This window comes from Sus scrofa, chromosome 16 (genome assembly GCF_054392235.1).
Source record: "Sus scrofa isolate SSC_HxYL_T2T_F1_AM1 chromosome 16, Sscrofa_HxYL_maternal_Yorkshire_Landrace_v2.0, whole genome shotgun sequence".
Taxonomy (NCBI): Eukaryota; Metazoa; Chordata; class Mammalia; order Artiodactyla; family Suidae; genus Sus; species Sus scrofa.
The window spans coordinates 39,905,513-39,931,944 of NC_139398.1; the positions used below are offsets into that span (position 1 = coordinate 39,905,513).

Sequence of the window (26,432 nt, forward strand, 5' to 3'; positions counted from 1 at the left end):
ATTATCTAGTCCAACATTACTGCCACTGCAGATTCTCTCTATAAAACCTCTGGGAGCACTAACAACTTGTGACCCTTAGGCTGGAACCTCTAGCTGGTAGTAGGCAGTTAGTTCTATATTGGCTATAAATTTGTTTTTAGTGCTTAATCGTGAACCTTAATCTTAAGTTGTTTTTAGGAAAATGCAATAACTCTCTTCATAAATATTTATGGAAAAATTTATACATGCTTACCAGCCAATGTGGGAGTTGATTTCTTTGTTTGAAGTATAAGAATAATAAATTATCAGTATAAATTTCTTCATACTAGGCAAATAGCTCCTTGAAGACAAGACCATATATTTTGTAAATCTTTATTTCTGACTTGAGCAGAGTTCTCCGCTTATATCAGCTTTTCAAATTTTTGTTGAAGAATGAATGAATGAATGAATGAGTTAGTGCATTAATGAACTGGAATGAAACAAATACCTATATTTTATTTATTTATTTTTTTGTCTTCGCTAGGGCCACACCCGCAGCATATGGAGGTTCCCAGGCTAGGGGTCTAATCGGAGCTGTTGCTGCCAGCCTACACCAGAGCCACAGCAACTCAGGATCCGAGCCGTGTCTGTGACCTACACCACAGCTCACAGCAACGCCGGATACTTAACCCACTGAGCAAGGCCAGGGATCGAACCCAAAACCTCATGGTTCCTAGTTGGATTCGTTAACCACTGAGACACAGTGGGAACTCCAAATACCTATATTTTAAAATAGCACATTAGCTGATTCTTTGTCTAAACTGTTTAGTTCAAAGGGAAGAAGAATACTCAAATATCTGAAATATTCTCTAAAACTTTATTCAAAGTTATTCACCTCACTGTTAATAAGGTGTAGAGTTAAATGCTCTGTGCCAGTACTACTAGGCTTGCCCATTGCCGGCAATGGGCTTTGAGAAAACCCATTTCCTGACATTCAAAAGTTAAATTACTCTCTTCAAAACATACCGAACTCCCAATACTTGCAAAAGTATTACATGCACCATTTCCCCATCAATCTTTAAATCTGAATTTATATTATTAATCTATATCAGGGGATGTTAAAATGAAGTCATTTTAACAAATTATAACTGTACAAATTGAAATACCACTAGTAATATTAGACAAAGAGTATTTTACAAACACTACATTACATATTACCTTGCAGTCTGAAACATTACATTTCATATGTGTGTAAGTTTATTTTAAGTTAACTGAAACTTCACAGAATTTAATGGCAAATGTTTTAAAAATTTAGTTCTGTACATTAGTTCCAGCTATCTCTAGTTTACAATCTGTAAGGCTCATGTCATAGGTCAGCACCAAAAAGAACTACAAGACTGTCTAACCAGTCTTCCTACTCACCCCATGTGATAGTTTTTATTTATTTATTTTTTTAAGGTGGAAATCTACTTCCAGGCCTTGAGAAATGGAATACTTTTTGGCTGCTCATACTATGTAAAAACTTGGGTTGTACCTTTTAATTGTCATTGAACAATACAAAAACAAAAACGGAAAAGAATACTTAGGACATGAATTTAGGTTGTCAGTCTTTAAGTTGCATTTATAACACCGAAGCATCAGAAGTAACCTAATAATGCCTGGCCCCTATCCTTCCTTTTTGTTTTAAATTTTTAAAAGACAGCCAGAAAAAAAGAGTTGTATTTATTCTTCAAAATAAGGTGCAAAGGATTGCAACCACAAACTTTCTCATACACAGCTCCAATAATATCTCAATGTTGTTCAGCAAAATTTACCTTGAACTGAGTCAGGAGCAGACCTGGGGCTACATCCATAGCTGTACCAGACATCTGCTTGATGCTAGCATCTCTCTGTTCACAGAGATCATTACAATAACTCATCACTGCTGGCCTGGATTTACAGCAACAGTTTCTAGAACCAGTGTTACCGTTCCAATTCTTCTCCTTCTTCAGGAATTATAAATTCTAGAAAAAGAGTATGTTTGTCTTGCCATTTTCAAACAGAGTTTGTACATATCACATTAAGACCACAATCCCTAAACTAGAAACTTGTTTCAAAAACCATAGGAACTTGCAGTAATCTTGTTTGTTCAAAGTACAAAATTCTTACATGTTTAAAAAAATTAAAATTGGAGACTAGTACCTCTGCTTTCTTCACCAGAAGCACACGATTCATCACACACCACATTTAAAAACTAAGCTTCATGCATACAAATGGCCAGAGAGGTATAAAGTTTTACAGAGCCCTTAACATCATTTCGAGTACATTAAGCATTGGCTAGACCACAACAGGAAGCATGTTAGCAAACTGAGCAAAGAAGAGTCTCCCAAGAACACGATAGTTTTCTAGGCTCCATGTCAGTCACATAAAAATTTAGCAACATGTAATTCTTTAAAATTGTCCCCAGACATCACATTCCCCCAACCGTTCCCATTCATACCCACCATCCCACCCCACACTGAAGTCTTCCATCTCATAGAAGTATCTTAATGCTCCCCATTACTGATGACAGCTACTTCAGGTTCTGCAGCTGTTGCAGGGAGTCTTGGCACTTTCTTAGCAGGACTTGGAATATGCTAAAATCAAAAGAAAAAAGTTGTTGCCTCTTTTTTTTTTTTTTAAAGTGCTAATTAAAGTTCTAATAGAAAAACTGATATGGCGAACTCTGGAGAGGTTTATGCTAAATATTATCCATATAACTTTTCATGGAGGGAATTAAATATCCATTCTTTACCTTTATTATACAATTATCCAAGTAGCAAGAGAGAGGAAGGCCACAGAGATCCTCCATACCCAGTATTTGACTTGTTACATCCTACATTTACAACTCGGACACTTGTGGTATGTTTTATGACTCACTACCTAAAGGAACAAGACTGTGCATTCAGTAAATTTGTGATGAGTAGATAAATAACTTAAAGGTTTTAAAGTCCTCAGTTTGAAGCCTGGGTATGATCTTGGCCAAGTCATTAACTTCTTTCAGCCTCATCTCTGAAATGGGCACAGTGTCATTTACCTCAAGGTGGTTTTTCTAAGGATTAAATTAGAAAATATAAAAAGTTTCTAGCACATAAGATTTTAAATCATAGCTATTACTGTTCCTTCTTGACAATCTGGAGACAGATTGGACAATGGCCTGAGATGAGATGTGATGGGCTCAACACCCTGCCTTACTTCTTCTCTCACCAAGACATACAGATGAGCCTTCTAGAAAAATCAGTCTTCCTTTAAATTTTGGTATTGTTAATAAAACTAAGTATTTACAATGCACTTTAAAAACACTAATAATTTAAGTGCCAATGCACTTTATACAAGTGGAAAATGGCATAGCCCAATTCAGTCCCAGAGCCCTGCTTTACTGACATTCCCTTGAGTTGCTAAATCTCAGTTAGGTGCCCTAAACCCTGAGGTCTGGGGATGGAAACCTCTTACACTGTCAAAGACCAAGACCAAGACCAAGACAATGAGCTTTATTTACCTCGGTGGCTGTGCTTGAATGGACAAGTTCTACTCCTTCATCCAAAGTGCTCTCATTTCGGGAGGGGCGCCGAGCATAAGTTCTTCTGTGCTTTTCATCCACTCGAACTAGGTACCATGTTCCTTCAAAAAGTGAATCTATTGAACTCTGGGGAATGTAATTGACTAAAGGAAAGGCAGAGAATGTGAAAAATTAATTAGAACATACAACTCATCTGGTAATGAATCTAAAGATAAGAAGCTGCACATTTCCCTCCAACTGTTACCAACATCAAATATGTACTGAACATAGCCTAGGTATCTGCACGTCCTATCTTTTATTTTTTATCCTTTTTTTTTTTTTATCTTTTTAGGACTGCACCTGTAGGAGGTTCCCAGGCTAGGGGTCGAATCAGGAGCTGTAGCCATCGCCCTACACCACAGCCACGGCAAAACCAGATCTGAGCCGCATCTGTGTCCTACACCACAACTCTCAGCAATGCCAAATCCTTTAACCCACTAAGGGAGGCCAGAGATCGAACCTGCATCTCATGGATGCTAGTCAGATTTGTTTTCACTGAGCCACGACGGGAACTCCAAGACATCCTTATCTTATACATAACATGTTTAATGTTATTAGAGCTCTCCAATAGGCATTCGCAGGTATAGTAATAATTTAATATTTTTACCCAAGTGATGAGTGTCTTCTCGGAGCTTCATGTTTTCAGTAAAGACATCTGGTGCAACACAAGTTCTTGAGTCAAGCCTTGATTTTAGATCACATAAACTTGCTATTATTTTATCAAGAGCAGATCCTAAAAGAGCAAATAATTCCAACATTAAAAGACTAAAACTAGCATGCCCCAAAGCCTGAACAAAATGTTGCCAAGCAGAAAAAAAAATTTTTTTTTCATTTCTTTTAGAACTACTGGCTATTGTTTAGCTAAAAGATAGTGTTATCTATTTGGCACAGTTTCTCATGATCTCTGCCTAGACATTTGTTCATTATCAGCCAGTAGAGAAGTCAGGAGATAGGTAGGATTTGGAACTGTAAATAACTTGTCTGTAATCAACCCATTATACAATTTTAGAGTAATGCCACATCTTCTGTCAGTTTTTCTCCATATTTTTGCTCCTTTCTGCTCAGGGAAGGCACATAAGTGTCCTTAAATACATACAGCTAAGACCATATTCCTATAAACATTTGATAACTTAGAAAACCACCAAACCAACAAGAAATGACTTGGGTTTGTTTTTTTTTTTTTTTTCCTTTTTTGGCCACCTTGTTCCTGGGCCAAGGACTTGGTATTATTCATTCATATGATCAGAATTAGTCATTAGTGTGAAGATCAAAAGGCTGCCTACACTAAATAAACTTCCCTTTCCTTTCCTACATCCTCTGGCTACATATGCTTAAAAAATGAGATAAAAGATAAAATAAAATTACTTGCCAAAGAAGGAAAAGTCAAACACTATATCATTAATTAAAAAAAAAAAGTTTAAAAGTAAGGAGAGAAGATATCCTGACTCAGACATAATCCTGCCCTTTACTTAGTTAAGGCATATTTTTAGAGAGTATGTTGAAAGAAGTAGTGAAGATTAATGTCATAATGATCTATAGGACAGATTTGAGCACTTACTTGAAAAGCCTGCTAAATCAAAACCTTCCCACAGTAGGTCCTCAATTCTTGTTGAAGGACTCAGCACTTACCTGGTGTGGCATCTTGTGTAACTTTGAGGGAGTACAGAGTGGCAGCCAAACCAGAACCATAAGAGAACATGCCAATTCTCTTTCCTGCCAGCTCCTGAGGTGAGTACCTGTATAGGAGGGGGAAAAGCTATTAAAAAGTTTACCTGATCCAACTACAATGTATGGAACACCACAAGTTAGAATAAAATTCATCCTAGGCCTAAGAAGCTAACCTGAAGCTTTCCCATTTCAGTAAGTAGACTGAAAGAGTCTGCACCTCTTTGGGAATGATGGGGTTTTTGAAAGTTACTATGCCCTAAAATGAGTTACTCTGTCAACTGGTGGTTCAGCTATAGGTCAAGAATAATTAGACCATGAGAACAGTAGCTGGGAAAGCTGGTGTGAAATTATAAACTCTGGAATGATGTGTGTAGCCTCATCCCATATCTTCTTCACATCGATGGACAATGTGCTGGAGAGCCTGGAAATAAAACATCATTCTGCAACCTACCACCAACATGCCCAACACCAGAATCGGTCCTAGAAATCTAACAACCCCAAAGGGGAGTGAGACAGCTGAAATGTATACTTACTGTGCAAGAACAGATGCAAGGCAGCCGTACAATGAAGATGTGTACATGTTTCCATTTTGATTTGACACAAGCAAAGATGCCTTTGTTTTCTGATTAAAGAGTTCTGAACTAGCCTTCATAAATGCCTTTTCCACGTCTCTATCAAAGTAGGTATCTTCTAATTTAACATCCCTGAAAGATTTAGAACAAAGGTAATCTTACAGTGTTCAAAGATGACATTTTTTATACTACTACTTAGTGGACCTAACTCATATTCTAATCATAAGGATGTATGACTATTTTCCCATTTATTAAAAGCCAAGGAGCAGCATGCTAATCGCTAGGGAAGATAAAACAGCTGTATACATATGGGCCTTTTTCTTAAAGTTTTTTTTTATAATCAAGTTAAGACAACTTGATTTTAATGGGCTAAAAACCTTCTAAAGATTTGTCATCTCCAAACTGAATATACTATTTCAGGTCCACAATATTGTCTATTTAGTTAGAAAAGCCGTGGTATTACAGGAGCCAAGTCTTAAAAAAGTGACTAGAATTTTATCGGATGGAGAAGGGACACAAGAGAGGAGAAACAGTACGAGCTGAACAGACAGAGATGCTAGGAAGCCCTAAAAGTGGGGGAAATGTGGACAGGGTGTGAAAGCAGACTTCAGTGGTGTCCATGTGTGCAGGATGGATATGGGCACAGGAGATCTGGAGAGGCAGAAAGAAGAGTCAAGAGGCTGTGGTATAACTGTAGATACCTGTGGGGCTATATTTTCATGGTGACAACAGGAAAGATCAAAAAGGAGGAAATCAGAAAAGCTGAGTAGAAATGATGAAATTCATGTAGGTAAGAGGACCTACCACCTCTCTGGGACTCAGCTTCTTCACTGATGACATAAATAGGTTAGACAAGATGACTTCTTTTGATTCTTAAAAATTTTCCTCTCTTGGAGTTCCTGTAGCGGCTCAGTGGTTAACAAACCCGACTAGCATCCATGAGGACTCAGGTTCAATCGGTGGCATCACTCAGTGGGTTAGGATCCAGTGCTGCTGTGAGCTGTGGTGTAGATTGCAGACCTGCCTCAGATCCTGTGTTGCTGTGGCTGAGGTGTAGGCCAGCAGCTACAGCTCCGAATGGACCCCTAGCCTGGGAACCTCCATATGCTGCAGGTGCAGCCCTGAAAAGATGAGAAGACAAAAAAAAAGTTTCCTCTCTGTACAAATAGTGATTTAACAGATATAAAAAATACTCTCACATAGAAGGAAAAAAATCATAACTCCTCTTACCCAAAGGCCTCCAGGCCACTATAAATACTATTTTTATCTCTGTTCTGGTCATTAAGGAAGTCATTCAGCAACATCCGAGCTAGAGATTTCTGAACCAGTTTACAATAGGGTGAGTGGAAAACCATGAAACCAAAATCATTCAAGGTGAAATCTTTATCATTTCCCTCTGAAAAAGAAATCCAAAGAAATGATGAAATTCATTCACAGCCCTAACTTCAGAAGTTTGATTTTACAACAGTGCTGGGATGTTTTTATACCCTTAAGCAGCAACCATAAATTCACTGCATAATGAAATATTCTCTGTGGTTTAAAATGCTTATCAAAAAGACATCCAGACATAGAATATACACTACTACATTACTGGTTTTCAAACTTAAGTGTCTCAACCCATTGGTGGGTTGGGTTGTGTCAATTTAGTAGGTCAGGGTCAGTATTTTTTTTTAATCTTAATAAATTAAAAGGACTTTTTAAAATGAAACAGAATAAAATAGAAAAATAGCATAATCCACAGCATGGGCAGGAAATTTCATGACATTTTAGTTTCAGTTTAACTGCACATACAACATAAAGTATTCTTCTTACTGTTGGTCCTAATAAAAAGTTAGAAAATCACTGTACTGTTAAATGCTGTTAAACAGTGTGATGTTTTACATACACAGGCATGCTTCTTATCCAGACCAGTATGTTTCCTAATACCTGTTAATGAATGTTATTTTTAACCCTCTCTCGCCATCTCCACAAAGTTGGCATATAGAAAAAGCACACTTTATATGATACTGTGTGTTTTAATAGCATTAAATCCTGTCCTTTTTGGTACCTCAAGAACTTTCTCAGGGTTAAGAATAGAGATTGATGATGACACCAAAAAAGCAAGTATGAATTCACAAGGTCAAGTGCAATAAGACCATGTAGGGAGGGGGATCACTTTGGTAATTCTTTTCATTAGAGTTTTCCCTGGATCACAGCTGCAAACTAAAACTTTGTGAAAATACCTCTCTCAGAATATGAACAAAATCCAAGTTACTTTCTTTTACCCTGTTTTTGATTTTCTTACTGGAGGCAAGTCACCCCAAGTGTTTTTACAGATATACTTCATTTGCAAAGCTTACTCGTTCTCTTAAATTTCCACACATTCCCAGAAACTGTGGGAAAACTATGCTATTTGGTGTGTGAGGAAGAAATGGTTAAAGCCCACTAATGAAAGATGCCCACGAAGCAGTGTGCACATTACACTGCCCTCAACAGTTACCAAAACCAAGGAAAATAGATAAAGCCCACCTTTTTGCCACCGGGCATGGATCTTCTTGCGGTAGACAGAATAGCAGCGATCTAATGCACTGAGATAGCATTCTATGGACAGTTTTCCATCTACTATGGGATATTCAGAAAGCATATCAGGCTTGTAAAAGTCATAGGCATGCTGCATATGTGTCCCACGAAGTCCTATTAGAACAAAAAGGAAGGTATCCATGTATTTCTGCTGCTTTTTTTTTTTCTTTCTTGGCCCCCAAGGCATATGGAGTTCCCAGACCAGGGATCAGATCCGAATCCCAGCTGCAACCCACGCCATAGCTGTGGCAACCCTGGATCCGTATCCTACTCTGCCGGGCCAGGGATCAAACCCACAACCCAGCACTCCAGAAACACTGCTGATCCCGTTGCACCACAGAGGAAACTCCCATGTATTTCTGCTTCTTAATGTATGTTAGTAAGTGTATTGCATTATCTGGAACTTCCTTTAAATCTAGTCAACTCACCACTTGCAGAATAAAAATCACAAGGTGAAACCAACATATAATTGAAACAAAATAATATCCATATATAGGTCTAAGGCTCACTTGACATACAACTTTTATGCAACTTTCATATACCTAACTGGGAGACTGTATAACTATGAACAAATTACTTCTCTCGTGATTACTTAAACCCTACTTAAACCCATTTTACTCCTCTGTTAAAATGGCGGTGACATCCCTTACCTTCTACAATTGCTATGAAGAGTGAATATGTTAACACCTAAAGCACTTAGCAGGTAATGCCTGCATTTAATCAATACCAAGCACTATCTTTTGTTTTATTTTAAAATTCCTCAGTATATTGTGCAAATAAAAAAACACTTTCCCAAACACTCACCTCGTTCAAAAATTAAAGGAGCATTTGGCCCAATTAGCAGAGCAATGGCTCCAACTCCACCTGTAGGTCTAGCATTTCCAGCGGCATATACAGCAATATCCCCTGCAACTACCAGGGCATACCGTCCTGAAAAATAGTTTTTGTTACTATACAAGAAGGTGATCAGCACTCTAAATATCGAACATATAAACTGCATCTGTTCTATTTTTCCAGAATATCCTTTCCCAATCTTTGGTGAAAAAAAAAATATTCGACTAAATTTTAATAGATGATTTTGTCTTACATGATAAAGATAACCAATTCATAATTCAGACAAGTTGAAAGTCATAGCTATCTTTCTAAACATGTTCAAACAAGCACAACTGGTAAAAGTTTGCATATAGCATTAATTAAAAGGTCATTTGGGCCTATTCGTCCTCAAGGAGAGTTTCATTGGAATAACATGTAACATACCATCCCAAGAACTGGACTCAATCCAGTTAACAGCATTGAAGACAGCAGCTGTGCCTCCATAGCATGCATTAATTGTGTCTATTCCTTCTATATCTGTATTCCCAGACTCCTCAAAGAGCTGCATCAGATTAGTCTTCACTGACTTTGATTTGTCGATGATTGTCTCTGTTCCAACTTCTAGCCGCCCAATGCAATCATAAGAAAGGCTATTTCTCTCCATAAGATTCTGGACCACAGTCATGCAAAGAGAGTTGATATCTTCTCTGTCTGTGCAGAAGCCCATCTTGGCCTGGCCCAAGCCAATAGTATACCTTCCAGCAGCTACACCGTCGTATTTTTCTAACTCTGCTTGATCAACATATTGAGAAGGAAAATAGATCTCAAGGGCAACAATTCCCACATCTTTTGGCCAGCAGGCTTCTGCGTTCAAAGGAAGTGACCCAGGCATGGTGAAAAAACTTTAGAAAGAAAAACAGAATAAAACACTGTTTTAGATTATAGGTTGCAGACTGTCAAATTCAAACTTGAGAAACAACATCGAGAGTTTATTATTACCTAAAATATAAATTTAATTTCCAAGTTTAGCATATTTTACTTAGGGTAGTCAATTTTAATATGTGAAAGTAGCAATTATAGTATGAATGGAGTATTATTTTAAGTTGTCTTTTAGAAAGGCTTGCACTTTTAAATAAAACTATGTAGGTTTAGATTTGAAATATTATTAGAGATTAAAAAAAAATCGAGTCTTCTGTGTTGTGAAGAATTATAAAATACCTTGACAATTTAATAATATGATCCACAAATCAGAATTCAAATACCTGATCGATTCCTGGCCACTCAAAAAGTTTAAATAAGTCATTCATTCATTTATCATAGGTATATTTATTATTCACAGCTACTGACTTTGTGGGACTGTTAGATCAAACAATATTGCATTCTTTATTGATCTAAACAATCCTAGTAAGTAGAAAAGCCATGCTTTTTTAAGTCCACAAAGGCAATCTATACAAGACACAATCCCAGCCATCCAATGAACCCCTCACTCAGTACCCAAATGGTTGAAATTTTAAGCAAAGACAAGCTCCTAGACCCATAACAGGGTCAAACACCAATATTTTCTGTACTTTCTACAGCTAGTGTATAGGCAATAAATGATCACAAAGCCACAAGATATCACTTAGATTCTAAATCAGAAAAAAAAAAAAAAAAATTAAAAAAACTGGTAGTCCACATGTTATATGTGTGGCATCTTAGCCAACACATCTTAAAACCACCCCTTCTTTTTTAAAAGGGGCACTAAAAAAGTTGGACTGCTGCCACACTATAAGCTTTCAGTATTATCTACATTAATTTACCATCAACAACAAAAAAATGTGTTAGCCACTCAAGACTTGCTCTGTGCCTATGGGCAAGTCACATAATCTATCAGAGCTCAATTTCTTTAGAGGCTGTATCAATCAGAAAAAGAGAAATTATTTTAGATATTTCTAAGAGGGGAGAATTTAATACAGGGATATGGCTACAAACTTGTTGGCCTGGCTAGAGGAACAAAAGGGGGGACCCCCATTGAGGCTCCTGGAGCTCCCAGTCCCAGTACCTATGCTGCTGAGCCAGAGCCAGAGCCTCACTCCCACTGCTGCTGCCAACAAAAGGGAAATCCTGTACTTAGGTCATTTGTCCTCTCCCGCTCTGCACACTAAGGTGTCATATTAGGGATAATGAAATTATAGACTATTGCCATAGTAAATTGTTGATCATTGAAATCCTGAGAAAATACCTTAGGCAGAGAAGCTGTCCTTAAATCATGGAATCTACCTTTAGCCCACAAGTTATCAAGATATAAGTATATTAAAATCTGAAAAATAAACACCTAGAAATATAATCACAAAACCTAAGTTAGGAGTTCCCATCTTTGCTCAGTGGTTAATGAATCTGATTAGTATCAATGAGGACACGGATTGGATCCCTGGCCTTGCTCAGTGGGTTAAAGATCAGGATGCCGTGAGTGGTGGTACAGGTCGCAGACATGGCTCAGATGATGGCATTGCTGTGGTTGTGGCATAGGCCAGCAGTTGTAGCTCCAATTGGACACCTAGCCTGGGAACCTTCATACGCCACAGGTATGGCCCTAAAAAGACAAAAAGAAAAAAAAAGAAAAAAAACCCTAAGTTAAAGATTTTAAGGGGTACCAGTTAAATCTTCCTTCTAAATACAAGAATCTTTTTCATTCATCCAAACAATGACAATGTGTCACATGCCAAAACATCTGGGATGTGTTTAATAGGAGATAATCCTTGCCCTTTCAAATATTCACTATCTTGTGGGAGAGTAAGCTACAAAAAATAATAAACAAGAGAGAAACAACAGAGATGGTCACATTCTGTTATGGAGAACGACATAACCCAGCCAGGGGAAAGAGTGCGAAGAGAACTGGTTACTGGTGCCTGACTTGATTCTTAGGAATGAGTAGGAGTAATCAGTAAAGCTCTGCAGAAGCAGGTGGTGGTAGAAGATGTCACAGGATGGACGGTATGAACAAAGGGCTACCACAAGGAACTACGAAAAGTTACACTCATTTACTGAAGTGAAATGTGAGCCCAATGAGTATATCAGGCAAGTAGTAGGTTAGGAGAACTAGTTAAGGGTCAAGTCAGAGAGGCTCTGGTATGCTAATGTTAGGAAGCTTCAACTTCATCATGAAGACAAGAAGAAGCCACCAAAGAGTTCTGAACGATAACAGGGTCATATTCGTATTCAGATCAGTGTTCTTCCAATTCTGGAATCAATTTGGTGGATGGCAAACAACACCTTTTAAAAACAAAATAGAAAAGAATAGAGGAGTTCCCATTGTGGCTCAGTGGCTTAAGAACCCAACTAGTATCCATGAGGATGCAAGTTTGATCCCTGGCCCACTCAGTGGGTTAAGGACCCAGCATTGATACAAGCTGCAGTGTAGGTCAAAGATCCAGCTCAGATCTGGTGTTGCTGTGGCTGTGGTATAGGCCAGTGGCTGTGGCTCCCACTAGACCTCCTAGCCTGGGAATTTCCATATAGCATGGGTGTGGCCCTTAAAAAAAAAGAAAAGAAAAGAAAGGAAAAGAATAGAAAATATCAGATTGCATGACACATGGTTAATATAAGAATTTTTTCATGAAAATTTTGTATCAATTATTCGCACATATCCTGATTTGCAATATAAAGTGGATTCCTTACTGAGGGTCTAAGCAGGATAATGGAGATGCAGTATTTCCAAAAAAAAAAGATTTCATCTTTAAAAAGGAGAAGCGTTCTTATGTGGTACAGAGGGATAAGGATCCAGTGTTGCCACCACAGTGGCTTGGGAGGTCACTGCTATGGTGCAGGTTCGATCCCTGGCCCAGAAACTTCCACATGCTGTGGGGAAAGCCAAAAAAAAAAGGAGAAAGTACATTTTTACTACAGAACTCTGGAAACCTTCCAAAGCTATCTTCCAGCAAGTACCAACAGAAGACTCCAGTCTACTCTTCTAAAGTGAATGCTTACCACCTCTGGTGGACAAAAGGAGTTCCAGGTCCTATTTCCAGAGTTGGCAAAGCAAGATAATATGGAAACCTCATTAACAATTTCTGAATGCTTCCTGCCTAGGACACAAAAGGGACCAATATGATCCCCTGTGAATTTTTTAAATCTGTGAAAGACAACTGAAAAAGAAAAGGAGAAAAAAAGCAAAGAAATCAGCCAAGGATGCTGATGCGAGGGCAGCCCTGACCTAGCTCCTCCTGGCTGTGTCAGCAAGGGATTTTGGCATCAGTCCCTAGGATTGGGATGCCAGCCTCCTAAGCTCTCTGCCTCCATCTCTCCTCTGTCCTAGGCTAACCTTTCTAAAATACACATATGACCTTTGGTAAGAGGCTAGTTAAAACTATTCCAAGTTTCTTCTCTATTATTTAAAGTCAGCCTCCCTGCACTAGACAAGGAGCTTCTGAAAGCAAGAACTGTTCTTTGTTCATCTGGGTGTCCTTAGTACGCAGTCCAGTGCTTGGCACATGGTAGAAGCTGAATCCTGAATAAATGAAATCCTACTAGCTCTCTAATCTAAAATCAGTAAAAACCACAAAGAATCATAAAACTGAAGCATAAAAAAAGCAGAATCATAAGAGAGGAGCTCCATGTTAATAGAAGAAAGCAATATCTACAAATAATTAGATTACTGGTTCAAACACATGTAACTATTGTCCAGTCACACATAATTGTGAACACTGATCCATAGACCAGATGGGTATTTTTTGAGGCTGTAATTCAAAAAGCACTATTGGCACTCATGCTTACCTGTGATTGTTTCTGATTAAGCACTTTATATGGTTACATTTTATTATCTAGACTTTTTTTCTCCTATGAGTACACAATAATTTTAAAAATTAGCTTCTAGATTTTTAAACATTAGTCTAACAATACAAAATTAGATAATCTCCTGAAGCATTATGGCATTAACTAATATTTAAAGATGAGGTATAACCCTGTAATGGGTTTTAAGAATGTGTGGCACACACAAATGGTTATTTGCCCCAGGATAAAAATTAAATTTCCCCCTTCCAATAGAGAGGGACTCTTTCCTTTAGCAGCATGACAAGATGACATACCTGTGTGAGGGATAAAGAACTGCAGTCTCCAGGTCTGTCACTCTGTTTCCTCCTCCAGGCACTAGGAATTACAAATAAGAACCTTTTAAAAAGGCATAAATCACCACACAATTTCAAATCATGACTCCAATTCAAAGTGAGTTAAAATAAACATTTCCTTGTCCAATTACATTATGTAGAACAGAATTTGACTTTGCTTAGAAAAAAATGGTACCTAAAGTTGATAAAGCTTTTTTCCCCTTATTTTATTAGCTTTTACAGTCTTGTTCAGTCTTGGTAATGAACTGCCCTAAGTAGTTCATATCAGTGATTTATGTTTTAAACTGAGTTTGATGCTAGGATAGTTGTAATCTTCTTTACTAAATTAAGGTTTTCAATAATTGAGGAAAGGAATATAAATAAGCTGTATTAGGCTAACAAATTTCTGGAGTAGAGACATACATTCAGAGCTTGCTCTGCACTTAGGAACTTGTGGCTTTAACAACAATTTGTGCCCCTTTGAATTTTAATTTCCTCATCTGTAAAATGGAGCTAATACCTGCCCTCCCTGTTCATTGTGAAGGATAGCTGAGAAGATAAAATATGTGAATAATGCTTTGTAATATAAGGCACCAAGACACTGACTATCCTAATATTTAGAAATTTTCAAACAAAATGCGTATTTTTCTAGCAAGACCTGATTATCTTCATGTGTTTAATCTTATGTCCTAGTTTTTAACATGGTCATTTTCACCCACATCAACCTTTTAGAAAGTGATTCTCCTCTTAGTTCCTGTGTTTAAAAAAATAGGTATTTTGGAGTTCCTGTCATGGCACAGTGGAAACAAATCCGACTAGGAACCATGAGGTTGTGGGTTCGATCCCTGGCCCTGCTCAGTGGGTTCAGGATCCGGCATTGCTGTGAGCTGTGGTGTAGGTTGCAGACGTGGCTCAGATCTGGTGTTGCTGTGGCTCTGGCGTAGGCTGGTGGCTACAGCTCCGATTAGACCCCTAGCCTGGGAACCTCCATCTGCCACAGGTGCGGCCCTAAAAAGTCCAACAGACAAAAAAAAAAAAAAAGGTATTAGATATTAAGACCAAGGAGCCTTATGCTTTATCATCTTTTATATTATGTAGAGACAAAATGGAAGGGGACTTTGGAGCATTTTCCTCAGTCTATCTGTTCTGAAAGACTGTTACTTGAGACAACAGTGCCTGTTTAACTCAAGCACAATTACTTTTGCTCTCTATTTAATTGTTGGCAAATACAGCATCTGCCCTTGCCTGATTAACTAGAGACTACTCTTAGATGCTACTTGGTAAAGCTTTACTTCTTTTTCACAATTAGATCATTTAAGAGCTTATAGATTTAATTCCTTTTACTTCATTAGGTTTACTCCCCTGCCATAAATCAATCCTGAGTTTTATGGAAAAAGATAAGACTACTATATTCAAAAATCTCTTTGATTACAGGATGATGTATATATGCTGAGAAAATAACTTTTTTTGTGGTTGATTATCTCAAATTATGCTTTTGTAAGCTACAAATTAAACATTCTGTGAGGGCCAGTTCTCACTGGTGGGAAAAACTTGATTCCTTCTTCTCTTAAATGTTGAGACTATTTGAATAACTTAGTAATATTTCTTCCTGAAACCATGTATGTATATGTATTTGGCACTATTTTCATCAAGGAAATTTCTCATGAACTGCCAAAATTCCCTCTTTCAATTTTGATTATCTAAAATTGGGGAGGGAGGTTAGGTGGGAAGGCACAGAGAAAGGGGGAGCAGGGAGGAGGGGTGGAAAGAGAGGGAGAGAACTCCAGTGCACAAAAGAAAGCGAAGCAAAAAAAAGAAGATTCACAGAGAACTTCCACGCTACTTAAGGTCTCAGGAAAAACGCCTAGAGTTCAGGAAAGGAAATGGAGGCAATACGTGCCACTTTGGGGCAGAATCAATCAGAAAAGGATTAGGCTTTCCATTCTCTTCTGTAATTGCTTGAAGAGTTCGCTATCCTGACCAAGTCTCAGGCAGGTCATTAGCTTATTTCTAACAGACGGGGGTCTTTTCAGAGCAAGTGAGAATCACAAACAGCTGGGCTGGGCAGGTTACCATAAAGCACATTTGGAGATTCCTGAGCTGAAAAACCGAATGTTGAGACTGCCTAGCCCAACCAACTTTCTCCTGGAGTTCGTTCAGTGTTCTGAATTCCTCCTCTCTCCTCAGCCTTGATTCAATAAATAGTGGGAGAAATTCATCCAGTACACATTCTAGTACATGATAAACCTTAAGCAGTTACTGCTGATCTTTTTCACTATTACAGGAGAGAAATCCGAGAAACCTTTTTAATTGAAAATGAGCTGGAAACGTTTCCTCCTAAGGAGCAAGCAAGCAAAACTCTAAGAAAAGCCTTGCCCAACTCTAGCCTCGTTCTCTTAAGGAAAAAACACGGACATTCCTGCCTCCCCTCAGAGTTACTGGTCTGCTTATCAGAGATTCTACTCATATTTCAAGGTTCTGTTCTAAGCTCCCTCTTCCAGAAAGGCTTCCTAGGGTTTTCTGATCAGAGTCCTGCACTCCTACAGGTATGTCATTCACACTGACACCAATGACTTCATATGCTATTCTCAATGGAAAACAATCTTCGTAACCATATTGGATTCTTAGACTCCTTATGGGAGAAGGGCTGTATTTTGATTCTTTTGAACTCCCTTGTTCTTTTCATTCTCACTTTTAAGACAAACTGCAGCACCAGAGTTCCCTTTGTGGCTCAGAGGTAACGAACCCGACTAGTATCGATGAGGGGCTGGGTTTGATCCGGGCCTTGCTCAGTGGGTTAAAGATCCAGCGTTAACCTGAGCTGTGGTGTGTGCATCGCAGAGGCGGCTGGGAACCCGCGTTGCTGTGGTTGGGGCCATGGGCAGGCAGCTGCAGCTCAGATTCAACCCCTAGCGTGAGAACTTCCATATGCCATGGGTGGGGCCCTAAAAAAAAAAAAAAAAAAAAAAAAGAGCTGCAGCACCAAATCGTATCCAAAAGTTTAAGAAAACTGGCTTTCTACTGCTGCTTTTCACAGCAAATGTCTAAGTTTCAACTGTTCCCTGAAAAATATAAGTTCAAATGGAACCTGAAGAGAACATCTGTGTAAAATCATTCCCACACACACACACATCCCCAACCACAGACTCTGCAAAGATGAAGGCTGTCAGCTTTGAAAGCTTAGCTTCTCTTCTACTGCTCTTACTATACCCAGTTAACAGACAGTAAGTGGGTATCACCACAAGCCAAGCATTTGGTTGAATGGATTATTTAGGAATTGAGCCCATCTATAAAGTTTTCACGACTCCACAATTTAAAAAAAAATTGAGTCCTATACCCACCCACTAGATTGGGCAACATGTTTTTAATCTATACCACCTTCTTTTTTTTTTTTTTTTTTTTCTTTTTTGTCTTTTTGCTTTTTCTAGGGTGGCTCCTACTGCATATGGAGGTTCCCAGGCTAGGGGTCGAATCAGAGCTGTAGCCGCTGGCCTATGCCAGAGCCACAGCAACTCGGGATCCAAGCTGCATCTGCAACCTACACCACAGCTCACAGCAACTCCAGATCATTAACCCACTGAGCAAGGGCAGGGATCAAACCCGCAACCTCATGGTTCCTAGTCGGATTCGTTAACTACTGTGCCATGACGGGAACTCCCTATACGACCTTCTTGAGAAACAAAAATACCATACCCGTCTGTGATATTTGGTTTGATAACCCAACATAAAATTATAAGATGCTATATTTGTTTCCAAATGAATCTAAATAGCAATTATGATATATAACCCACTGAGTGTCCCATCCACAACCCCAACGAATCTCCTGGCATTCAGTCCACTGGATTCCTGTTTTAACTAATGCTAAGGTACCCAGGAAACACACATCACATCAATATCAGGGTTCTGCATTTCCTGTGAGAAAAGTTATCTAAAATCTCAAGGAGGTCCTGTCATGTCTCAGCAGTTAATGAACCCCTAGTACCCATGAGGATGGGGGTTTGATAACTGGCCTCTCTCAGTGGGTTAAGGATCCTGCGTTGCTGTGGCTGTGGCGTAGGCCAGTGGCTATAGCTCCGATTAGACCCCTAGCCTGGAAACCTCCTTATACCGAGAGTGTGCCCCCCGCCAAAAAAAAAATCTCAAAATCAATCCCACAGTTAAGAGAAACAAGATGTAAAAGCATCTTAGAGGAATATTTAAGAAAAATAAAAATATAAAAATAAAAAATGAGGCCCAGAATTAGCCCAATAGATGACGTGGCCTTCTATGGTCCCAAACACAATATCCATTTAACTCTCCCCACTGGAAATACTTTTTGAGAACTGGCATTACTAACTAAACCAAACTAAACTGAAACCGATTAAAGGGCAGATTTACAAACTTAGACCAACAAAGTTTAGACACAGAAAAGAAAGTCTTTCTCCTTTCCCATAAGATACACCATTATCCCTGCTCTCCTTATCCACACAAAAATAACTGAACTTTTAAAAATAAAGAACACAAACTGCCTAGACGTCTCAAGCTACAAAGAACCATTTGGCACCGATACAGGCTAAGGACTTTCAATTTGCCTTCTAATAGAAATCTATGCAATAAAAGTCCAAACTCCACCTCAGAAGGAAAAATCTGCTAACTATACAAGCACTTCCATTTGTCTTAATTTTGTCATTTATTTTTCCATTGTTTTTCATGATTCATCCCTGGAATAGAGCGAATGCTACTTAGCAGCAGGCAGAACACATCATCCTGCAGCCCGTTGGCAAGAGCACGGGGAGTGGGGAGTGGGGAGCGGAGAGCTTCAGTTGAGGTGAGCAAAGAAGCCTGTGATGCGCTAAAACCAAGGTCCTAGGGCAAACACGACCAGCTGGGACAGCCCCACTTTACCTGTTGTCCACATCTTTCCTCCAGGCTGGGTCAGAGTAATCCTTTCTCTACCACCAGTCAGGGCAGGACACACATTTTTCAAAGACTCCATATACTGAGCTTTGAAATGTCCTTGGTTTAAGTCAAAACCTATTGTGCGTGAACACTCTGTAGGTGCCTCCCCCTTACTTCTTATCAAGTCAGGCTAGTCCTGAAGTCATTAGCAGGAGGGAGACAAGAAACATCAAGGAAACCTATTTGTTTTTAATGGGCATTAAAAATACGTAGGCGAGAACGTGGCAGACGGCAATCTGCTATATTTGAAGCAGGCACAGGCCGAAGCAGTCAAAAGCCCAAAGTGCTCAGCCAGGTAAAATCACTGTTGTGATGCCCTGTCGCACCTGAGCTAGAGAAGGAGTAATGCTACCCAGCTCACTTCCTCCCGGTAAATATGCCAGGAGGACACACCCCCTGCCAACCTACAAGCCTCCAAGTGTGATCTTCCCCATGCTTCTGTGTCCACCCTAAGCCAAGTCTCCAGGACCACCCCCCCCACCACTGCCTCGCCGCAACCCATCTCCTTTCTCGTCCCCCTCATGTGCCCCCCTCCCATCCTCTCAAGGCGGTCACAGCCACTTCTCTGGCACCTCCAGCTCCTGAATGACTGTCATCAGAACCCTAGCCCTCAACGCCCTCTACCCTCTGCGACTCGCCTGCCCACATCAGTGGGCCCCGGTCCCTCCTAGGACCTGCCGCGGTGGGCCTCCGCAACTTGGCACGGCTCCCCATCCTCCGCTCACGGCTCCCCATCCTCCCGGGCCGGGTCTAGCCTCAGCCCTGACCCGGACGGAGCCAGAGCTCCTTCGGGCCTAGTCAAGGACACCGACTCCGCGGAGCCCTCACCGTGCCCACGGGGCCTCAGCAGCCCAAGTCTCCTTCTCCGCGCGGGACACTCACCCAAATGTGACCCGGCGGTGGCCGTGGAAAAATAACGACCAACGGATGGGGAGTACGCGGCGCTTCCCCTCTGCCACCAGCTTTATAGTGGCCGACCCACCCGACTCCGGCACCGCCGGGAGTCTCTGGGAGGTGGGACAGTGGCTCCAGCAGCCAATCGCGGAGGGCAGAGTAGCCTGGCAGCGCCCGTCCCCCAACCCAGCTTCAACCAATCCAAAGGAAACTAGAGGCGGGATTTTCCCTCGTGGCTTCAAGGGCGGGGGAAGGGGCGGGGACAAAGCCAGAGGGCAAGGAAGTGGGGTGAGAGAGTGACGTGTGGTGGCCCGAGAGCCGGCCTACCAATGACAGAGCGGCGAGACACGGCGAGAACCAACAGGAGCGGAGTGAGAGGTTCTCCACCCAATTGGAGCCGTGTGAGTAGAGATGCGGGCCAATGAAACCTTCGCGTCCCACCACTGGGGCGAGATGGTCAAGTGAGGGAGGCAAGTCTTCCTTGTCGACGAGTCTGTCAGGTTGCCTAGCAACCAGAGCTAGGATTCGCCTATAAGATTTCTGAAATACTTGATTTTAGTTCAATCTTAACGTTTTCTAGTTTCCCAGAGCAGCCAAGTGCTCCAGCATTACAAGTTGGAGCAGAATATGTCACTAAAATTTGTAAATTGGCAAATATTTACATAACAGGTTCTAAATACCAGATTTGCAGATACTCAGTAGTGTCACGTCTATACAAAACTCCCTTAACTGTATTATTGGGACAGTTCTTCCTAATTAAAACTAAAATGTGATGGTTTGGGGTTAGACACCAGTGAAGAGGGTAAGGGGCCTTGCCTAAGCAGGGAGTAGGTCCTTATTCTGGGATTTTTGCTAGCCCATACACTCTGAGGGAATGGGCTCCATCTGGCCCATTTCTCACTATCTTCTGAGTTTATGTGGTACTTGACTAATAAAAGGTTGTTGAAAGAAGGAAAAGGGCCCCAAAATTCTCAGTAAGTCCACAGGGTATTGACTACCTAGTTTCCTCAGAAAATATAGAGGAGCATGTCAAGCTGGAGGAAATCACTCAAGCACTGGGAGAATCCAAAGGAGGACAATTATGGCCTTAAATTAGACTCTGCCTCATCTCAGATAGAGAAATGGTAGTACTTAGTCTTGATGGGAGACCATGAGAGGTTCAGAGTTGTTTCTGTCTCTCTCTCCTCCTCAGTTTCATTATGACCCAGAAAAGCAGTTGATAAGAGGACTTTGATGATTCTATGCAGCACACAACTTCTATTATGTGAAATTCATTATCCGCTATAGATACTAACCTAGTAAGAGACATTCTTAGGAAAGTGGCAAAATATATTGGTAATGGAGCCACTATGAAGTAGTGGCATAAATTATTTGGGAGAGAGGACCACTTGATAATGGTAATACTCCACAGCGTTGCCCATGACATTCTATTCCAGAATCAATATCATTAATACCTTCGTAAAGTAGGTGATAAAAAGAGAGAAACACTGCTTGACTGTGACCAACACCAGTTCTGAGGGCAGATTTAAACATTCTTAGCATGTTAAAATGCATTGAAAGGTATTAAGGACAACCACTAGAAAGAAGATAAGGCTTTGTCCTTAGAAAGGGATAACAGTTCCAACCCCAGGAGTACAAAATACGAAATGATTAGCCAGATAGTCTTATTATCATCTTGCACAACAGGAAATTCCCACAGGTTCAGATTGTCTTTTTGATCAAATTAATCTCCAGTGAAACAAGGTGAGCATGGTTTTTGGTTATTGGGAAGTCAAGCAACAGACAACAAAATGGATTAGTAATTAAATATAGAACATCTCAAGTGAACTTTTAAAAATAAGCCTTTTCTATTCTGTGGAATATAGAATTATACCAGATTATGGATTATACCAGTCTACACAAATATTAGCTAGGGTCCATGCAACTGAGGACAAAATATACCTATATTTATTTTGGCAGGGGCTGCAAGTTTTTTGGAGCTACACTTTAACATAAGCATGTCATACTTGAATGTGCACTTTTAAGATATGTTAATATGTATGTTTCATTATATTGTTTCTAGATTTAATGCCACGTAGTACTAGTAAAGCACTGTGGCTGCCATACATCAAAGAGAAAGTATAATTTATTATTCTGCCCTACTCTGAAAGGAACAAAAGTTTCTCAAGATGTAATGATAACATTTAGCGTTATAAATTCACCCATTGAACGCACATTTACTTTTTACTCTGTGACAGATTGTGCTAACCTGTGCTATCCGATAAGGCAACTACTAGCTACATATTATTCCTGAACACTTAAAGGGTGGCTATTCCAAAGTGAGCTATACTGTAAGTGGAAACTACACACCAAATTTTAAAGACTTAATTACCAAAAAAGGGAACTATCTCTAATAATTTTTACATTAATTACTCCTTGTAACAGTATTTTAGTTACATTGGGTTAAGTAAAATACAATATTAAAATTAACTTTATCTGTTTTTTAAGTTTTTAGTGTGGCTGCTAAAAAATGTAAACCCACATATGCAGCTCCCATTTGTGGCTCCCATTCAAGCTAGACAGTAGGAAGACGCAACTGAAAGACAGATGCAGTTTATAGTCTAAAGATGGAGGAGAGAATAATAAACACAGCAAAGAGTTGACTTTCCAGCCTCTATCTTACTTGATAAATGGTAGGAAAAGATGGGACAAGAGGAATCTTCAAATGTGTCAGTTAAAGCTATCTCTCTTCAGGTTTAAACAGCTTTATTTTGCCTAACTATTCTGTCAGTTCAAAGTTTAGTTCCCTATCAGGGCTTTTTTTTTTTTTTTTTAATTGGCTGTGCCTATGGCATGTGGAAGTTCCTGGGCTAGGGATTGAACCTGTGCCACAGCAAGTTGCTGCAGTAACAATGCTGGATCCTTAATTCGCTGCACCACAAGAGAACTCCTGGACTATTTCTCCTGAGGCCCTTTTATTTGGCAAAAGTTGAATGGGTTATTGTTATATCAGAAGAGGGAGCTCAGCCCTAGTTGTGGTTCTTGTACTGGCTTCCCTTTGCTGACTGGGACTTGGCCTTGGCTTTGAGGCTGTCTCGTACTGCAGAATTCCAAAGCTCACTATGGCTTTCATTTGATGCTCTACCCAGTAGTCTGCACCCAGAAGCCCAACAGCAGCCCACTATTAGGTTCACTCAGCCCCTTCTGCAGCAAACCCCCTCAACAGTGCCAGCCAAAGTTTCAGCTGTCTTCTTTGCTCTGCATGATATGAGGAACTCCTATGATCCTACACAATTCAGAAGCCGAGGGAGTCTCAGGGTTCAGTCCCTACCTGACTGCAGATTGACACTAGTACAAGTCTACTGTTGCACTCCAGAGTGGGTCTGTGGTTACCACTGAGAAATTCTTCTCTCTCCAGAACTTCCTTATCACCCCACCTCTGAGAGTTCTTAATGAGAACTTGATCAAAAACCCTACTGATTTAGCACTCCCACCCAGCACTACTCCCCTCTAGGGTTTTACCTCCTGCCCTTCTCACCCCAGAAAGGGTTACTACCATTCAAGAACATTGAGAGGTGTATGGGGTGCTTGTTTGTTTGTTTGTTTGTCTTTTTAGGGCCACACCCATATGGAGGTTCCCAGGCTAGGGGTCGAACTGGAGCTGTAGCCGCTGGCCTGTGCTACAGCCACAGCAGCAAAGGTCCGAGCTTTGTCTTCAACCTATACCACAGTTCACAGCAATGCTGGATCCTTAACCCACTGATCGAGGCCAGGGAAAGAACCTGCGTCCTCATGGATGCTACTCAGATTCATTTCTGCTGAGCCACACGGGAACTCCAAGAGGTATTTTTTAAGTAGGACAATTATCAATTATAATACAGGAGTTCTGGCTGTGGCACAGTGCATTAATGATCGGGCTTCTCTCTGTGGAGGCCCCAATTGGATCCCCAGCACAGCCCAGTGGGTTAAGGATCCAGCGTTGCAGCCAAGGCGCAGGTTGCAGTTCTGACTCAGATTTGATCCCTGGCCCAGGAACTTCCATGTGCTGTGGATGCAGTCATTAAAAAAAAAAAAAAAGCAGAATGATAAAGTAGGTTGAAATTATGGTTAATAACAATGAAACCTCCCTTGTGCTGCTATGTTTTTCAGGGCAAAGGAGTGTTAATAGAGTAGAGTGCAAAATTTTCTCTGTACTGTTGGGAGGAAAAGGAGTGACTTCAGTGGAATGCCCTTCCCACTCTGAGATCCTGAGAGTAATCTACTGCTCACTCATCAACATCCATAAAGAGAGTTTACTGGGCATCTACTATTTTCAGAAATTCTAATAAGTGTCTTATTCTACATTATCCCTCCAGTTAACCCCAATGAATAAACCTCAATTTACAAATTTGGAAACCAAGGCGCTGACCTTGGGTAACATGTTCCAAGTTAATTACAAGGTAGCAAAGCTAGGATTTAAATCTAGGCCTACTGATGTCAAAACCCAAGTCCCTCCCACTATTACATATAAAAATCACAATCGTGCTCAAAGATAGGGTGGACCAGGGCAGGGTGGTAGATGTCAAAGAAGGGAAGGTAGGTAATTTCTCCCAAGAAGCCTCAGCAGACAGCATTTATTCCCTCTGGGGAACCTTACCATAGATCTGGTTTGGTGCTTGCCTCGTGGGCTCACCAAATTCCTTTTATCACCTTGCTGAGGTGTACACAACATTTACCAAGTTTATGAAACATACAATCAGAATGCCAGCCTACTATCTATAGTATGAAAGGGACGACAGCCCTCAAAGTCTACATGACTCACCCTCTAGCTTAATTACCCAGGAAGTCAAGTCATGCTCAGGACACTGATCATAAACATGGAGTTGGGAAGAAGTCAGAAGGAAGGGGGCTGTCCCTGAGACAAAGGTACTCAGAAGCTGCTGGATAGGATAGTAAGATGTATCAATGTTGGTTCATTCATAGTGATTTACTCTCCTCCAATGCAATCTGTACTTTCCTACATTTCTGACTTGACTTGTGCTCTTCTTCTGCCTAGAATGTCTCTCCCCAGTCCCATGTCTATCCAACAGAATCCCCATCCATCCTCCAAAGTCCACCACGAATGATAGCCCCATCCATGAATTCTTTCTTGATATCCCTAACTGGAAGATGTGCCTCCCTCTTCACTACCTTATACCTCATATGGCTCATTTATACTCTTTCTTAATTACAGTTATTCCACATGTTGCTGTTATTTTCCACACATCCCTAGGTTGGTCCTCCTTGAGAACAAATACTGTTGTATTTGTTTCTTTTGCCTTTTTTTTTTTTTTTTTTTTTTTTGTCTTTTTTTTAGCTATTTCTTGGGCCGCTCCCTCGGCATATGGAGGTTCCCAGGCTAGGGGTTGAATCAGAGCTGTAGCCACTGGCCTACGCTAGAGCCACAGCAACATGGGATCCGAGCTGCGTCTGCAACCTACACCACAGCTCACGGCAACGCCGGATCGTTAACCCACTGAGCAAGGGCAGGAACCGAACCCACAACTTCATGGTTCCTAGTCGGATTCGTTAACCACTGCGCCATGACGGGAACTCCCCTTTTTCCCATTTTTTTTAAAGTTTTATTGAAGTATAGTTGATTTACAATGCTGTGATAATTTCTGCTGTACAACGAAGTGATTCAGTTATACCAGGACCCAGATCCATTCTCTTTCAGATTCTTTCCCCCACATTCTTAACCTTTAAAATGAGAGGTTTGAGCCACACGATTTTTAGAGTTCCTACCATATTCTTAAATTCCAAGATTTTTTAAATGCCTAAAATGAGAGTGATGGCTTGTTTTCACAGTTCCTCAGAGAAATAATCTTTGCTCTGAGAAGAAAGTTATGCTATTTAAGGTGACAATTTTGAGTTGTTGACATGATAGTAAATCCCCAGTCCCGACCTGCCCTGTCTTGTCCAGCCTTTGGCAGCAGCCTACCTGCACCCACCAGTCAGGGAATGGGAAAACTGGTCTGATATCCTAGGGTGACATGGGAGCAAATGAAGGGCAAGAAGAGAAATTGAAGGCACTATCTCAAAGACAGGTGGGTGAACTAGAATTTTCAGTCCTTGACACAAAGAAGGAAGAGATACGATTGAGTGAAACCAAAGCTAAAGAGACTTTTGGGAAAAGTGAGAATTTGGCTAAGAAAATCTATTCTTCTAATTTTTATTAAAAAAAGAATTTATGGTTTTTTATTTTTGGCTATACTTGCGGCATGTGGAAGTTCCTGGACCTGGGGTCGAACCCATACCACAGCAGCAACCTGAGCTGCTGTAGTGACAACACCGGATCCTTAAACCACTGAGCCACAAGAGAACTCCCCTACTCTCTCAATTTTTAAAACACACTTTTACTTTCGGTTAATTTTA

General features: G+C 40.4%; 1 protein-coding gene across 2 annotated transcripts; it reads right to left on the reverse strand.

Annotated features, from left to right (window-relative positions):
- Window positions 1–816: 816 nt before the first annotated feature.
- Window positions 817–20,138, reverse strand: HMGCS1 (3-hydroxy-3-methylglutaryl-CoA synthase 1). 2 transcript variants are annotated; one of them, XM_005657612.4, is made up of 11 exons: window positions 19,995–20,138; window positions 14,211–14,271; window positions 9,592–10,049; window positions 9,139–9,264; window positions 8,284–8,448; window positions 7,006–7,171; window positions 5,737–5,907; window positions 5,165–5,271; window positions 4,143–4,268; window positions 3,476–3,639; window positions 817–2,573 (listed from the first exon to the last, which is right to left on the reverse strand). In XM_005657612.4, exons 3-11 carry the CDS (start codon window positions 10,037–10,039, stop codon window positions 2,484–2,486), a joined length of 1,563 nt encoding a protein of 520 aa, XP_005657669.2. In that variant the 5' UTR covers window positions 10,040–10,049; window positions 14,211–14,271; window positions 19,995–20,138; the 3' UTR covers window positions 817–2,483.
- Between the last annotated feature and the right edge of the window lie 6,294 nt (window positions 20,139–26,432).